This window comes from Prionailurus bengalensis, chromosome B2 (genome assembly GCF_016509475.1).
Source record: "Prionailurus bengalensis isolate Pbe53 chromosome B2, Fcat_Pben_1.1_paternal_pri, whole genome shotgun sequence".
Classification (NCBI taxonomy): Eukaryota; Metazoa; Chordata; class Mammalia; order Carnivora; family Felidae; genus Prionailurus; species Prionailurus bengalensis.
In genome coordinates, this window is record NC_057349.1 from 119,497,523 (window position 1) to 119,514,237 (window position 16,715).

The 16,715-nt window shown below is 40.7% G+C and overlaps 2 protein-coding genes and 1 non-coding gene across 3 annotated transcripts in view; 1 reads left to right on the forward strand and 2 right to left on the reverse strand.

The window, feature by feature from the left end:
* The window catches only part of MOXD1 (monooxygenase DBH like 1), a 93,293-nt gene that overhangs the window by 22,621 nt on the left and 53,957 nt on the right, over nucleotides 1–16,715 (reverse strand). The window contains exon 5 of the mRNA XM_043592388.1: nucleotides 461–640. Within this exon, the coding sequence (XP_043448323.1) occupies nucleotides 461–640 (180 nt within the window). The remainder of the gene's footprint in view (nucleotides 1–460; nucleotides 641–16,715) is intronic.
* LOC122489996 (porimin-like) lies at nucleotides 7,450–10,524 on the forward strand. Its single transcript, XM_043592389.1, is given in 3 exon segments — nucleotides 7,450–9,001; nucleotides 10,315–10,394; nucleotides 10,397–10,524. Coding segments are annotated over 3 exon segments (285 nt in total). The 5' UTR covers nucleotides 7,450–8,873; the 3' UTR covers nucleotides 10,474–10,524.
* LOC122490635 lies at nucleotides 10,601–10,703 on the reverse strand. Its single transcript, XR_006299180.1, has one exon. It is a non-coding gene; the product is annotated as a U6 spliceosomal RNA (small nuclear RNA).

Here is a 16,715-nt window from a genome sequence, read left to right on the forward strand (position 1 = left end):
TCTCAAAGATATTTCAACATTCTAGAACCCCATAATCTATAGTGGATAAAATAAAGGGGCTTAAGGAAAGAATCCCTGCCAGGGGAAAGAAAAATAAGCTACCCTCATATCAGAAATAGTGTATAAAGCGGGGTGCCTGAGTGGCTCAGTCAGTTAAGCACCCGACCGACTTCGGCTCAGGTCACGATCTCACGGTTTGTGAGTTCGGGCCCCACGTCTGGCTCTGTGCTGACAGCTCAGAGCCTGGAGCCCGCTTCAGATTCTGTGTCTCCCTCTGTCTGCCCCTCCGCTGCCTGCACTCTGTCTCTTACATTGTCTCAAAAATAAATAAACATTTTAAAAAATTAAAAAAAAGAAGAAGAAATAGTGTATAAAGCTTTACTTATAAGTATGAGAACCGTAGGGGAAAAACATGATCAATGAATAGTGTCACATCTCCGTAATCAGTCATTAGCCCCACCTCTCCACCAATGGCCCAGGCAAAAATCACAGTCTCGCAGGTGAGGAACGCATCAGGCATGTTAGGATGGTAACACTCGTGGCCATAGTCCAGAACGCTGTCATTAAAGCTGCTACTGCACTGATAGAGCAGGATGTGGTGGACCAGACTCTCGTGGCCTCTCTGTATCACTGGCTCCACCTAAACAAGCACAAATGAGAGGGAGGATGTGATAAATCCAACCACCCGACAACACCCTACGGTAAGCATGAAACTAGCATAAAGCATTAGCAGTTTTGCGAAGGAATCGTTTGTTCAACGATGTAAAGGTTATGATGGGGTTCAAGTATGATGCATTCTGGATATGAAAACAATGATGGTGATGGGAACAATGGCAACGGCAAAGACGAGATGATAACCTGTTCCTCCAAGAATCACAGGATTTACTAATCTGTTTGTGTTTTGAACTCACTTTTGTTTTCCTGATCATTCTGCATGGCAGCTGTTTCAAAAATTGCTTTCTTCCAGGCTACTTTGCCCTTGGTCCCCTCCTTTTTTTCCTTTCTTTTCTCCCCCCGCCCCACACATAAAAAAAAAGAAATTAAGGCTCTAGTCAGGCATAAACTCCCTCAGTCTCACTCTCTTCCACCTCAAAATATTTTTATCCATCCCTACTGAAGGCAGTAGATGATGCCTTATTCATCTATTACCTATCTATCTATCAATACCTATCTATCATATACATATCTACCCGGTGCTGAGCATAGTGCTGGGCACAAAGTAGCATTCAATAATGGATATTTTTATTCTAGTGATTAAAATCAAATTGTAATAAGAATCTTACCATTAAAATTTAGGAGAGAAAATAACACGGTAGTGATGTGTTCCTGTGACACTGCTGAAATTAGGAGAGGGAAGGTAGAAACCAGCGAACAGAGAAGGGGCAGTAAAGTGGGTTCTAATCTTGACAGCACAATGCATATGAACACGTTCCTTCCGTTGTCCTTTCTGTAAGCTCCCTTCATAACACTTGCACACCTCAGCCCAGGGAACTCACAGCGAGCTGAGCACATCCTAAGGTCCCAAAGTGCCTTACCTGCAGAGGACGTACAGGAGCCCTGTCTGTACCTAGTGGAGCTGGGCTACAGGTGTTGCCATCAGCCACAGGGTTCTTTGAACGCTCCATTCATCTGCTAAAGAAACCATGGTCTGTCCCTAAATTTCCAAGGCTTGACCTGTCTTAGAGCTCAACACCTTCCGCCTTTAGCCCTGACTACTCAAAAGCAGGCGAATGCATTTTGAAACCCTTGCTTGTCCTCCAATTTAGACGTGCTTATGAAGATGAAGTGTTCTCAGCTATTGTCTCCTAAGGCTTTCCACTTTGATTTTCTACATAGTTTTTCTTTCTTTCCTTCTTGTTTTTAAATCAGAGAATCTAAGCAGCCAAACAGGGAAGCGGTAGGTAGTAGGCAGAGATCTGAATAGGCAGCCGGGGGTTCGACTTTTTAAATCCAGCTTGCCTTTGTGTTACATAGTGAGTCATGCCATAGCTAGCCCACATGTACATTTTAACATCACATTCACAGCAATGACACTGCGCATGGCTTTGTTTGCACTTGTCTCTCATCTCTAAAAGACTGCGTGCCCTGAAGGCAGAACCTATTTTCTATTTTGCCTGAAAACGACAGTTATTGTTCAAGCATGGTTGCATAACACATTACACAGAAGGGCAACCTAGGATGCCTATTAGATTTTAGTTTCCATGTCTAGTTTGAGCTCTCTTGTGAAACTTGACTTATTCGGGCACCTCAGTACTCCAAGGGGAACAGGGCACTGCTAATATGTCCAGAGTAAGAGAGGGACGTGAGGCATTTTCACCAAGTGCCTTTTCAGTTCTGGCAGAGCCTGTAGGTTTCACTGAGCTCCACAAGGTAGGTCCTAGAAAGGAGCCATGAGGGCTTTAAAGAAAAGCTGGCTCTTGCCAAGGCAGCTACAAAGACAGACGGTCTTCATCGAGGCACAGCAAGAGAAAGGTGAGAATGTGCATGATGAATTATGTGTGGCTGGTGGTGCCTGCTTTGAAGAAGCATCACTAAACTTCTTGAGAGAATCTTTGAACAGCACGCGTTGTTGTTGCTGCTGTTTTTAATATAGGAAACGCTGAAACCAACCCCAGGCTTCCCAACTACCAATGCATTCTAGAAATAATAATAGTAACATCTGCATTTTACTTAGCACCTACTATCTGCCAACCACTGTATTAGCCACTTGCTACATTTCATTTAATATTTACAATGAATCTATAAGGTAAATATTATTGTCTCCGTTTTACAGATGAGAAAATTGAGACTCAGAAGATTAAGTAACAAACTCAAAATACCATAGCCGGGCAGTCGTAGATGGGGATTTGAGACTAGGCAGGTCTGACCCCAAAGTCAGTATTCCTCCCACTGCAACACATCATTGGAGGAGGACACATTGGAGATGCTTCGGGACCTGGAAGCTTCTGCCTGTGAGCGGGGGGAGGAAAGAGTGGGAGCCTTATGTCTGGGGGGGATTCCTGCCCTCACCCCAGTCGCGTGTCCTTTGGCCCGTAGGGAGAGAAGACAGAGTGTGGCCTTTCAATATGTTCTTTCCTAAGGAGAGCAAATAGCAAGGTCTCTCCTCAAAACCTGGCAAGGTCTTCAAAGAAAATTAAACTGTAATCTGACCTCCAGATTACAAACTGAGGGTAAAGTCTGGAGGCTTTTTCTAAGAACACAATACATGTATAAAACAACAAGAAAACGTTCTGCATGCAAACCTGAGCACTGATCACAGGAGAAAATAAGAAGACCGTGAAGAAGCAAAGCTCTTGGCAAAACAGAGAGGATGTGGGAAATGAAAGGGCAGACTGAGAAAGAGAAGTGCCCCAGAAGGATAACAACTGAACTAAGGAGCCACTGATGTCAGAGGAAAAGCACAGGTTACCAAATTCTTGAAGAACAGAAGAATTTTTGGAGAAGGAATTTTAAGATGACCATGTAGAATACTTAAGGGGAACCCCAAGCAGATTCTTATGGGAAGGCATAACCTGCTCCGTGCAGGGGACACGTTCCAGGGATCGGGAGCACCTTGACCAGAATGGGTCTGGCTCTCGGTGCCCCAACACGGAACAGAATTTCCCACAGAGCTTCCTGCCACGTTGACCGAGCATAGTGATGCCAGCACACAGCTACCCATCCCCCAAAAGCCTGCTGGTCATTATCTGCTGCTTCCTCAACCAGTTCCACAAATCTTCGAAGCAGTCACATCACCTGTTGTGACATTCTTCTTTAGCCCAAATAAGGCTGTGGCAGAGACCAGAGGGCACTAGAGGAGGTTAAACACTGCTCTTTCTTGGATATTCGGTAATTGTCCGCACGAGAAAGACTTTTCTTTTTGCATCATTGCATCATTTGAAATAATGGTGGTGTTATACATTTTCACATTAAAAACCTTTCTGAGGCAAATAAAGCTATAGTGTAGTGAATCACTGCTGTAAGAGGTAGCACTTTAAAAGGGCGACTTATTTTGGTTGCTTCAGAGATGTCACATTGTCATCACAATCTAAAAGAGAATGCCAAAGGTTGCCTCTATTAAAACAAAAATTAAACTTATAGAAATTGCCAAAGGAGGTCATGGCAACATAAAGCATACCAATGCGGATAAATTGGTATTTCTGAGACTGGAACAAACATTCAATTTCATTTTTAGGCCGGCTGTATGACTGCAGAAGGAATAAATAAAAAGGAATCGAAAGTAGTGCATATGGAAGTGGGTGGCAATGACACAAACACCTGATGACATATTAAACTGTGTTATTAACTACAGTGTTCTTGTACACAGGTGGCATTTACAGACCAGAATGGATGACAGTTCCAAACACCCACCTTCATATGCAATAGAGGCCAGGCAAGGATGGCCTGGCAGCTGTGGGTTACCTGTTAGCCCCAGTGCCCAGTAAAGGAACAGCCTAGAAAGGAAACCACAGGTGGAAGGGAGGTGAGGAGGAAGCCTTCAACCTGAAGTATTCTTAAGAGTAAAATGGTCTCTTCTTGTACCCTATGTCTTCAAAAAATTAAAAATAGAACTACCCTATGTATGACCCAGCAATTCCACTACTAGGTATTTACCCAAAGGATACAAAAATGCTGATCTGAAGGGGCACATGCACCCCAATGTTTACAGCAGCACTATAGACAATAGCCAAAGTATGGAAAGAGCCCCAAAATCCATTTACTGAAGAAAGGATAAAGAAGATGTGATAGATAGATAGATAGATAGATAGATGATAGATAGATAGATAGATAGAATGGAATATTACTCAGCAATCAAAAAGAATGAAATCTTGCCATTTGCAACAACGTGGATAGAACTAGAGTGTATTATTCTAAGCAAGATAAATTAGTCAGAGAAAGACAAATATCATATGCTTTCACTCCTGTGTGGAATTTAAGAAACAAAACAGATGAACATAGGGGAAGGGAAGGAAAAATGAGATAAAAACAGAGAGGGAGGCAAATCATAAGAGACTTTTAAATACAGAGAACAAACTGAGGGTTGCTGGAAGGGAGTCTGGTGGGGATGGGCTAAATGGGTGATGGGTGTTAAGGAGGGTGCTTGTTGGGATGAGCATTGGGTGTTATATGTAAAGTGATGAATCATTGGGTTCTACTGAAGCCAATACTATACTATACTATATGTTAACTAACTTGATTTTGAATAAATTTTTAAAAATTAAAATGAAAAAAAGAGTAAAACAGTCTCCAGTCAGTTCAGATAACTGGACCTTTGAGGTACTCTTGAGAAGACTTAGCAGGAAAAAAGCAAACAATAGGAGAGCTACTAAGCATAGTCAAGACCAAGGTGGAAATTAACATCAACTATAAAACTGGGAATTGAAAAGCTCCAAATATTATACTGTTCTCATGACCTCATCACCTTCTCTTATTCTCCTTATCCAGGTCAATATGTCTAGCATAATCACTGCAACAGGCAGACTGCTTAATAACTATTTATTGAATGGAAATGAAGCCTTTCCATGAATGAGACTGAATCATCAAATTTATTGCCTCCTAATTTCTTGATTGTCTAAACTCCAGTGACCTACCCTGCACCCCACTTCAGCTGCCCAATCCCACCATCCCAGCCTTCACTTAGAACCACTCAGGACTGTGCTCCTCTGAAACTCTCTTTCAGTGCTTTTTTCCTGCTCTGTTGGTTCTCTCACGCCTCCCCAGCCTCTCAACATACCACTTTTTCCCAGGAGGCTACTTGAACTACTTGTGCACCAGCCCCTCACAATGGACTCAGACACTCACAGCTGCAGATCAATCCTGTAATCTCCCCCTTCTGATCCTCTACTTGGGATACTGAAGATGCTTGCACAACATTAAGAGCTCAAAAGTCAGGATTCACATTTGTACTTCCAGGCATCAATCTTTCTTTATTTTGCCATGTTCTGTTCCTTGGCTACGGATGAGCATAATCTGTTCGGTGCAGGGCACACGTTTCAGAAAATGAAAGCAGTTTGCTCCCATGCAAACCTTTTAGAATCTATGTATACTTGCTAATCAACTCTTGGTAAATGACTCAATTATTTTGGTAAGAGAGGAAAGAATTTCAGTTCACTCTGTCACTGAATGAGGGCAGAGTTGGGGTGGAATTTGATACAAAGGACACAATATGGTTGGAGAATTTTAAAAATTATATAATATAATGAAGTGAGGCTAAGAATTTTACTCGGTGTGACCTAGGTCTATAGAATAGGCTTAGATGGGGATAAGACAAAAAGTTCCTAAGTGTCTCAGAAATCCTTAGAACCTAGAACCAAGACCACTGTATCAGAATAGAAGGTAAGAAAATCTTAGGGGGAATGTATATTATCTTTCTGACATAAAACATTTGGGGTCCTTGACAAAACTGTGCCTGCCTGATGGTCTCGTACCTGCACCTACTGTGAAACTGATTCAGTTCCAAAAGGACTTCTCCCAAAAAGCCACTGAGCGTTGGCAAACTGAAGAATCCACATGCTTTTGCAAACGTCAAATACCAACTACCTTAACAATAACAATAAAGAAATATATATAAGGGCACCTGGGTGGCTCAGTTGGTTAAGTATTTGACTCTTCATTTTGGCTCAGGTCATGATCTCATGGTTTGTGAGTTCAAGCTCCAGGTCGGGCTCTGCACTGACAGTGTGGAGCCTGCTTGGGATTCTCTCTCTTCCTGTCCCTCCCTCACTTGCACACGCATATGTTCGCTCTCGCTCTCTCTCTCAAACTAAATAAATTTAAAATTAAGAAATATGTATGTTTTTAATTGTTTATTTAGTTTGAGAGAGAGAGCAGGGGAGGGGCAGAGAGAGAGAGAATCCCAAGCAGGCTCTGCGTTGACAGTGCAGAGACCAACACAAGGGCTCAAACTCACAAACCGTGAGATCATGACTTGAGCCAAAATCAAGAGTTGGATGCTTAACTGACTGAGCCATCCAGGCGCCCCAAGAAATAGATTTTTTACTTACTTCCCTTGTGCTGATTTAAATAGTATCCCTCCAAAATTCATGCCCAACTGGAACCTTGGAATGTGACCTTTTTTGGAAGGAGGGTCTTTGCAAATGTAATTAGTTAAGATGAAGTTACTCTGTCTTAGGATGGGTCTGAATCCAATGACTAGTGTCTTTATACAGAAAAGAGAAGGAGATTCAGATTCAGACACACACAGAGAGGAGATGGCCATGTAAAGATGGCCACAGGGGCGCCTGGGTGGCGCAGTCGGTTAAGCGTCCGACTTCAGCCAGGTCACGATCTCGCGGTCCATGAGTTCGAGCCCCGCGTCAGGCTCTGGGCTGATGGCTCGGAGCCTGGAGCCTGTTTCCGATTCTGTGTCTCCCTCTCTCTCTCTGCCCCTCCCCCATTCATGCTCTGTCTCTCTCTGTCCCAAAAATAAATAAAAAACGTTGAAAAAAAAATTAAAAAAAAAAAAAAGATGGCCACAGAGGTTGGACTCAAGCTGCCACAAGTCAGGGAAAACCAGAGACCATCAGAAGCTGGAAAAGCCAAGGAAGGATTTTTCTCCTAGAGACTTTGGATGGACCATGGCCCTGCCAATGCCTTGATTTTGGACTTCTGGCCTCCAGAACTGTGAGAAAATAAATTTCTGCTGTTTCAAGCTACACGGCTTGTGGTCACTTATCATAGCATCCCCAGGAAGCTAATACATCGTCTGCTCTCAATCGTTGTAATCATAAACTAACAATTCACAGATTTGTACATTTTTACCTAGGTCATGAGTATCCCTGCATTTGTTTGTGACAAAAAATTATTACAAATATACATTGTTTCCCCTTACATGATTGATGTTGTATAATTCCATGTACTTACATAGTCACAAGGCTATTTTACTTGATAAATATGCAAGTGCACTTGAGAGAGTTAAAGAAGTTTTATTATCTGTAGCTAAGTATATGTGTACCTTACTTTAGTTTTTACATTTGGAGGGTAAAAATAAGTGGGCGGGAAGGGTGGAATGCCCTTCTTGACTTGTCCAAGTACGAGAGAAAAACAGGTGTGAGAAAAACAGGAGGTTATTAGAGCTCTTATAAGCAACTTTCCTACACTTATTCTTCCAAGTCTACCCATTTAAGATGTTGCTTGTTGAAACATGAGTAGAGCATAGCTCTCCAAAAACAACTTGCAATTCAATAAATTAAAAATTAAAACAAAAGGAGAGAGGTGATGGGTGAAATCTGTAATGAGCTGGAAATCTGGTAAATCTCCATCACTTTTCTTCCTGCCCATTCTTGTTCTTGGCACCCTGCTTTCCATACACACCCCAGGCACAGGTTGCTGTCCAGGTAAAAGCCAGGAAACCATCTCTGACAGAGGTTATCCAAAGGGCATCTGGTTCATAATGCAATGCTGCCTATGAGAACATTTCAGCCCAAACTAGCAGTGTAGACAGACAATTACAAAATCATGCTAATATATGCTCATGGGATTATGGTAGGATAGGATAGTAGATGGTATCTACCTGTCCCTCTTTCCTTATCCTCATCCCCAGTGGGGAGGGCTCTTTTAGCATGACAATATATCCAACTTATGAGAGGAGACAACCAAATTGAGCAAGAAAATGATATCATTGTCTCACAGGTAATCCACTCTGAAAAAGGTCAGAGTTCAAAGCAAAACCCGACCTGCTGATACGGGGCTCAAACTCAGGAACCATGAGATCATGATGTGGGCCAAAACCCATGAGCCCCTGTTTCTTCATATTCATGCAGCTTTATGACTTTGTGATTTCCAGCTATACAAATGAGTCTTCCACCAGCACTGTGAAACAGTAAACAATTCTATTTTCTTCAGTCTCAAAGACTGGGACGGTCACCATCTTGACACCTACAGCAATATTTAAAATGACAACACCAGGGTTCTCAACAAATGTAACTTTCACCACCTCAGTTTCACAAAACATACCCCAGATGCCATCGACAATGACCACAACCCACAACACTTCAGTGACATCTGTTACTTCAGCAGTAACAAGGATGTATCAAAACTGGCCTGTTTCCTATGCTGAAAATAGTTGTTAAATGCCACATTTTTGTCTTTGTTCCATTCTGAAAAAATAGAAATGATGTCATATTAAATAAATTAATGGTATAGATCCTAGTATTCTTGTCCCTGTGGAAAATGAGTTTCCAACTTCATCAGGCCTGCTAATGAGTGTGAATAAGTGACTTGTCCTACCAGGGAATTGTACTTGGATATGATTTGAAATGTGCCACACCTTTCCCTCCTGGGCCCCTCATTAGACAACAGAATTAGGCAGCATTCAGTCTACATGAGTTCTAAACCAAATGGTTAGCTTTGGTTTTCATTCATATGTGCCATAAAGATATTTTCCAATGGTATTAGATACAGTGTAGTAACAGAGTATCAGCACTCTTCATTTTCTGCATTTTTAAAAAACATAATGCCTGTGAAACTACAAATTCAGAACCTCAACATTTTCTTTTGAACTTATTCAAAGTTCAGTTCCACTTAAAAACTAGTTATTACATTCGTGATAACAGCAGAATTTATGGTATTTTCAGTGTATTTTAAAAATTTGTTTAAATGTTTATTTATTTTTGAGAGAGACAGAAAGAGAGAGAGAGAGAGAGAGAGCAGGAGAGGGGCAGAGAGAGAGGGAGACACAACCCAGAGCAGGCACCAGGCTCTGAGCTGTCAGCACAGAGCCTGACACGGGACTTGAACTCACAAACTCTGAGATCATGACCTGAGCCGAAGCTGGATGCTCAATCGACCGAGCCACTTAGGCGCCCCTTGTGTATTTTCATATGTTTCTAATCCACAGTTTTATTACTACAATTTGTATTTTAAATCAACTAATTTCTCAAGGTCTCTTGATGTGATAAAACCAAAACAGTTTCAATTTCCAATTTATTCAAACGGAGAAATTTCAGTTAGAACCATTTATTCAGATTAGATCTAGTTGCAAGATTAGACCTGTGTTGTGCGGACCTATTGTTAAGGCACTAACTCTTAAGAGGACCAATAAGGGGAAAAAAAAATCCCCAAATCGTACTGCCTCTGAGGTTGTGGTAGGCGATCTAAGTTCAGCATCACAAACAGCTTCAGATGCTGGGGTTGCAGTTCTGGGGATGGGGGTGATTGGGAGATGTGTTAGATCAACTAGAACCCAGCAGTCACTAGACCAAGCAGGCTGGAGAGCAGCCTTCTACAACGAGACTTCCTCTTCCCCCATTCAGCATTCTTATGTAGAAATTCAAAGTTTTAGCTTAGTATGATGTTTTTTAAAATCACCAAAGCATACTTTTTTTGTTTTCTTCTAATCACAGCAACTATTAATTCTAAAGAAAATACATTATCAAAATTTGATATTGGCAGCTTTGTTGGTGGTATTGTATTAACACTGGAAATCTGTCGATTCTTTACATTGGATGCAAAATGTGTTATTCAAGAAGAGGCATTTGGTATGGAACCATGTGAGTTTTGATTAGCCAGGACTTTATTACAATTTCTGCGTTTCTTTAAATGTCACAAGAAAATACCAGGACGGGCCACAGATTTATGAATTACATTCCTACTAATCCTCTATGCCCAAAGTAAATTGTTTAAAAACATGGAACGCTTCACAAATTTGTGTGTCATCCTTGTACAGAGGCCATGCCAATCTTCTCTGTACCGTTCCAGTTTTAGTATGTGTGTGGCTGAAGCACTATTAAAGCTGTTTTACTTGATGAATATGCAAGTACCCTTGAGAGTTAAAAATATTATGATTTACAGTCATCAACTTCTGAATGTGAATTAATTAGGTTCTTTTTTTTAATGTTTGTTTTTTATTTTTGAGAGACAGAGACACAGAGAGTAAGTGGGGGACAAGCAGGGAGAGAGAGAGAGAGAGAGAGAGAGAGAGAGAGAGAGAGAGAATCTGAAGCAGGCTCCAGGCTCTGAGCTGTCAGCACAGAGCCTGACATGAGGCTTGAACCCATGAACCGTGAGATCATGACCTGAACTGAAGTCAGACCCTTAACCGACTGAGCCACCCAGGCACACCAAATTGATTAGGTTCTTTTTGCCAAACACCTCAAGAATATAAAAATACAGAAATATAAAATATTTTAAAATTACTTTTAAGAAAGTTTATAACAGTATTCTTAATATGTATACTGTTCTTTGAATTTTTAATAGATTATTCATGAATTCTAAGGTTGCTTTTAGCCTTACATTAACAAATATTAATGTTCAGTTAACGGAGATATTCAGTAAACTAGAGGTCACCTAGCTCCTCTAAGAAATGTTACATTAATACCAATACGACCCACAAGGCATAGTGAAAGATCTGATGGTCAGGAGACTAAGTTCCCTTCTTGGCTGTGTCACTAAATAGCTGTATGACATGACTGTGAGCAGGTCAGCAGGTCATAGCACACGGGCTTTTTTTCCATCATTATGCGTGTGTGTGTGTGTGTGTGTGTATGTGTGTGTGTGTGTGTATTTATATATGTATTGGAGCTCTGAAGAGCTCTAATAATCTATTTTTCTCACACCAAGCTAGTATACTTGGACAAGTCAAGAAGGACATTCCACCCTTCCCACCCACATTTTTTTTTACCCTCCAAATGTAAAAACAAAAGTAAGATACACATATATTTAATTATATATAATAAAACTTCTTTAACTCTTTCAAGGGCACTTGCATATGTGTGTGTGTGTATATATATATATATATATATATATATATATGCCTTCATCTAATTCTCAAAACAAGCTCATGAGTTTAGGTAATAGAATTATCACCTATTTTATAAATGCAGACAATAACGCACATGTAAGTTTAAAAATTTATCCAACTGTCAGAGCCCGGATCTCACCACTGGTGACTTGGATCAGGAATTGGTGCCCCTAAACCAGCATGCTGATATACAGGAAAACCTTGGTTTGCGAGCATAATTTATTCCGGAAACATGCTTGTAATCCAAAGCACTTGTATATCAAAGCAAATTTCCCTATAAGAAACTCAAAGGATTCCTTCCACAACCCAAAATTTTTCATATAAAAACAATTACAATACTGAATATAATACAAAATAATAAAGAAAATACGAAAAATAAACAAATTAACCTGCATCTACCTTTGAAAACCTTCATGGCTGGTGTGAGGGAAACAAGAGAGAGGAGGGTTATTGTGTAGGATGACTTTCACTACTACTAATGGAATCACTGCTACCCATAGGCTCAATAGAATCTTTTTCTGCATGGGGGCCATTGTATACATTCACACAGGTGTTGAGCACGGTACAGCATTAACAAGTTCTTAACATATACTGTATTTAATGTAACTGGCAATAAGGCAGCAAAGGATCTATATCTGCAGGCAGCCTGATCCAGAATGAAGCAAAGCATTCCTAAGCTGACTCTTGTATGGAAAAGCAAAGAACTGTCCATAGGTGCTTTGAAGTGACAAAAAATTCACTAGCGCCAGTTGTGGGCACCTTCCAACGTTCTGAAAAATCACTGATTTCTACCAAACACCTCGGCCTGAGACGGAGCATCCAAGCACGGGAGAAAACCGCCCACAATCCCACAGCGAGATAGAGACAGACAGAGGCAGAGACAAGAAGCATTGGTTCAGCTGTGATCATGTGGCATTCGGCACCACATACTACTCATATGGCAAGACATCATTCGTTTATCAAGTTAAAATGTATTAGAAATGTTTGCTCATCTTGCAGAACACTCACAGAACAGCTTACTCGCAATCCAAGGTCTTACTGACTCCCATCTTGAATGGCAGGGGAGTGAATGAGACAGTGTCAGTGCTCCACCAAGGTCACTTTGGGTTTCTTTAACCTTTTCTGGGGGCCTTACTTCCAATCACTTGCACCTGTAACTTTCCTCAAAGGCCCGATTTTGGGCTCACTTTGTAAGGAGCAAAAAATGCCCCAAAATGTACGTTAGTCTGAAGAAAGTGAAATGGACAACTCTAAACAAAATGACTGTTTTCCATGGGTGCTATGGACTGAATATTTGTGTTTCCCTCAAATTCACGTATGGATAGTCTAACTCCAAAGGTGAGGGTATTGGAAGGTGGGGCCTTTGGAGGACAATTAAGTCATGATGGCTGATTTCTCATGCGTGGGATGAGTGTCTTTACAAAAGAGACCCCATGGAGTTCCCTTGCCCCTTTCACCATGTAAGAACACAGTGAGAAGACGGCTGTCTATGAAGTGGATCTCACCAGACACCAAATCTTCTGGTATCCTGATCTTGGACTCCAGAGTTGTGAGAAATAAATTTCTGCTGTTTATAAGCCGCCCAGTCTATGGTACTCTGTTAGAGCACCCCGAGTGGACTAAGACAATGGGATTAGGTTACAGCTGGAAGTACAGTGCAATACACCCTTGCTTGGCTTTCTCTTCCTCAGTCTTACTCTCCCGCCTCGTGTTTTCTCCTGGCACTTCCTTAGTCATTCGTACACACATCCTTCTCTCAAAGGACTGCAGCTGAGAACCCAATATAAAACAAGTAGCATAATGGAAGAGCATTTTATTGGACCACATGTTTTGGGGTTTGAATCTAATCTGGGGGGTTTAAATCTTGCCCCATTATTTTCTATGTATTTATTTTCTTATTTATTTATATTGAAGTATATTTGACATGTAACATTGTGTACATTTTCAGACGGACAACATTTTGATTTGAAACATTTATATACTGCAGGGACACCTGGGTGGCTCAGTTGGTTAAGTGTCTGACTTCCGCTCAGGTCATGATCTTGCGGTTTGTGGGTTTGAGCCTCACGTCGGGCTCTGTGCCAACAGCTCAGAACCTGGACTCTGCTTCATATTCCGTGTCTCCCTCTCTCTCTGCCTCTTCCTCACTCTCACTCCCTCTCTCTCAAAAATAAACATTAAAAAATTGTCTTAATATAAACTCCTTAAAAAAAGAAACATTTATATACTGTAATATGATCATCATATGATCATCAAACATGCTAAAAGACTAGGTCTTAATTATCTCTATCACAAAAAAAGAATTGATAGTTATGTGATTTTTCCATCTCTTTTTCCTAGTTGCTCAACCTCTCTTTGTCTCAGTTTCCTTACCAGTAAATCAGTGACAATAAGGTTTACTTATAAAATTACTTGAGAATCAAATAGCTGACACATCAGAAGCAACAGACGCCTTGTAGGTGTTCAAAGAATGATGTGAGTATATTTATTAAAAGTTGGACTCTGGGTTTTAAATACAATTTTAACATTGCACCCAAATAAATAATGTCTATACTGGTAATTTATTCACAAAGTCCAGTGTTTCAAAACCTAACTTTAAGACTTTTATGTTACAAATATTCAGGCAAAAAAAATATTGCCATGGTCACATGCTGTATTGCAAAATACATAATCATATGAAATATATATTTATGTGTGACATGTCAATTTATTTAGGATTTAATTTGTATAATAGTATGTTCTTTACAGAGAAGTTTTTCTGAAATATGACCTCCCCCCTTCCTCTAAAAGAAACATAGGTACACTGACACTTCATTCTTTAATTTTAATTTTTTTTTTTTTTTTGAGAGGGAGCAAGCACACAAGCTGGGGGAGGGGCAGAGAGACAGAATCTTTTTTTTTTTTTCAGTTCATTTATTTTGAGAGAGAGAGAGAGAGAGAAAGCATGAACAAAAGAGAGCAGAGATACAGGGAGAGAGAGAGAATCCCAAGCAAAACTACACTGTGAACACAGAGCCCAATGTGGGCTCGATCCAAAGAACCATGAGATCATGACCTGAGCTGAAATCAAGAGTTGAACAATTAACTGACTGAGCCACCCAGGCACCCCGAGAGAGAGAATCTTAAGCAGGCCACATGCTCAGCATTGAGCCAGACACAGGGCTTGATCTCATGACCCTGGAATCATGACCTGAGCAGAAATCAAGAGTTAGATGCTCAAATGACTGAGCCACCCAGGCGCCCCTACACTGACACTTCTCGTGTGTATTTATGCACAGTTTTGAATACACATTTCCTTTACTATTTTGCTCTGAAAATCTTTTCATCTCAAAGAGATGTCTTCCATTCCATTCATTCATTCTTCATTCATTCATTCATTCATTCATTTATTCACTCAACTAATTAAAGGAAAAATACCCCAACTATTTGGCTCTTTATCCGATGCCAAGAAGTAAATAAACACGGGTCTGACAATCATACAGTTTATATTCTAGAAAGGTAGAGAAGTTAAGACCAGAGAATGATAATTTTTGGTTGCCTTCCAGCATCAGTTCCCCCAGAAGAACTACCAGGATCCTGAATTGGCTTAGCCACACTCTTTGACTAAGAATGATTCCCACTTCTCTTAAGTGGCCCAAACCCATCTATGTGGTCCCAATCTTGATTGGTCAAATCGCAACGACTTTCAAGTAGTGGTTGGCAGAAGAGCTATCCTCCCAAAGTAAGAGAGAAAGTGCTATTTCAGGGAGTTTGGGCTGTCATTTTTCTACCATAAGGGAAAATAGCCTAAGGCTGAGGCCCAAACAATATTAAGGGCAAAGCTCAAAAGGAGCTGTAGCTCTTGAAACATCATAAATCTCTGGACAAAGGGATTTGCTTGAAATAAACCCAAGTGACATTCAGCTGAAACAAAAAGAAGTTCGGTGCTGATAGTAATTATCAATGACAGTTGTTTTCTTCAGTCATCTTTGGTTTCTTTCCCCTCTTTAGTCCATGAAAACTGAGATGACTACCCAAACCTGGATTAAGTCAGAAGCTTTGTTAATTCAGATTTCTGAAAAACACAAAACGAAGTTCCCCAAATAACTAGTTGTGTTCTGTAATGTGTTTGGAAACCACATTTTTTTCATGAGAACACTGAATACTTAGAGCATGCCAAAGCAATATGGCTCATCCTAATTTATATTTCTCATCTTCAAAATGTTTCTCATGTTACACTCTAGGCACGGCATTCATCCCAGTCCCCACTTCCATACATCCCACCTGGGTTCCACCAATAGCCACCAACTAATCTTCTTGGATGCTTAGGGGGTAGCTTTCCAGACAACACCCCATATCCCAACCAATCTTCCCAAATCACTTTTCATCTTGGACATCTGACCGATAATATTCAGTGGCTCCACACCACCCTTTCTATAGCGATCAAGTCCACACTTCTTTTTCTGACATTCAGGATCCTATGTGGTTTGCTGCACGTTACCTACACGGTGCCCTGTGCATGAATTCCCAGTCACAGGGATCCGTTCCTTTTACACACCATGTTGTTCTTACCTCCATGGTTTCGTTCCGTGTTTCCTTCCCCCAATATGTCCTCCTACTCGCTCTTGAAAGCCCAGGTTTTGTTTCCCCTGGATGCCTTCTCTGATTACTTTGGCAGACATTTGCCTTGCTTCTCTAAGCTTCTTTCAGGAGGCAGTACTGTGTGGTAGCATGAGGCCAAAGACTTGGTTTGGAATTCAACAACTGGCACTTACTAGCTGTGTGATCTAAGACAGATTGCTTAACTTTACTGAAACTCAGTTTTCTTATTTACGAAATACAAACACGAATCAACTTTTAATCCATTATTAAAAGTAAAGGAGAAAATGTGTCTAGCACACAATCATTTGTATCAAGCAGTTGAAAACGATCCTCAGTTCTGTACAACTTAGTACTTTTTTATCGAATGTAATTAGTGCCTACATAAGAGTTTTTCTTCTTACTTGGAGTAGCAACT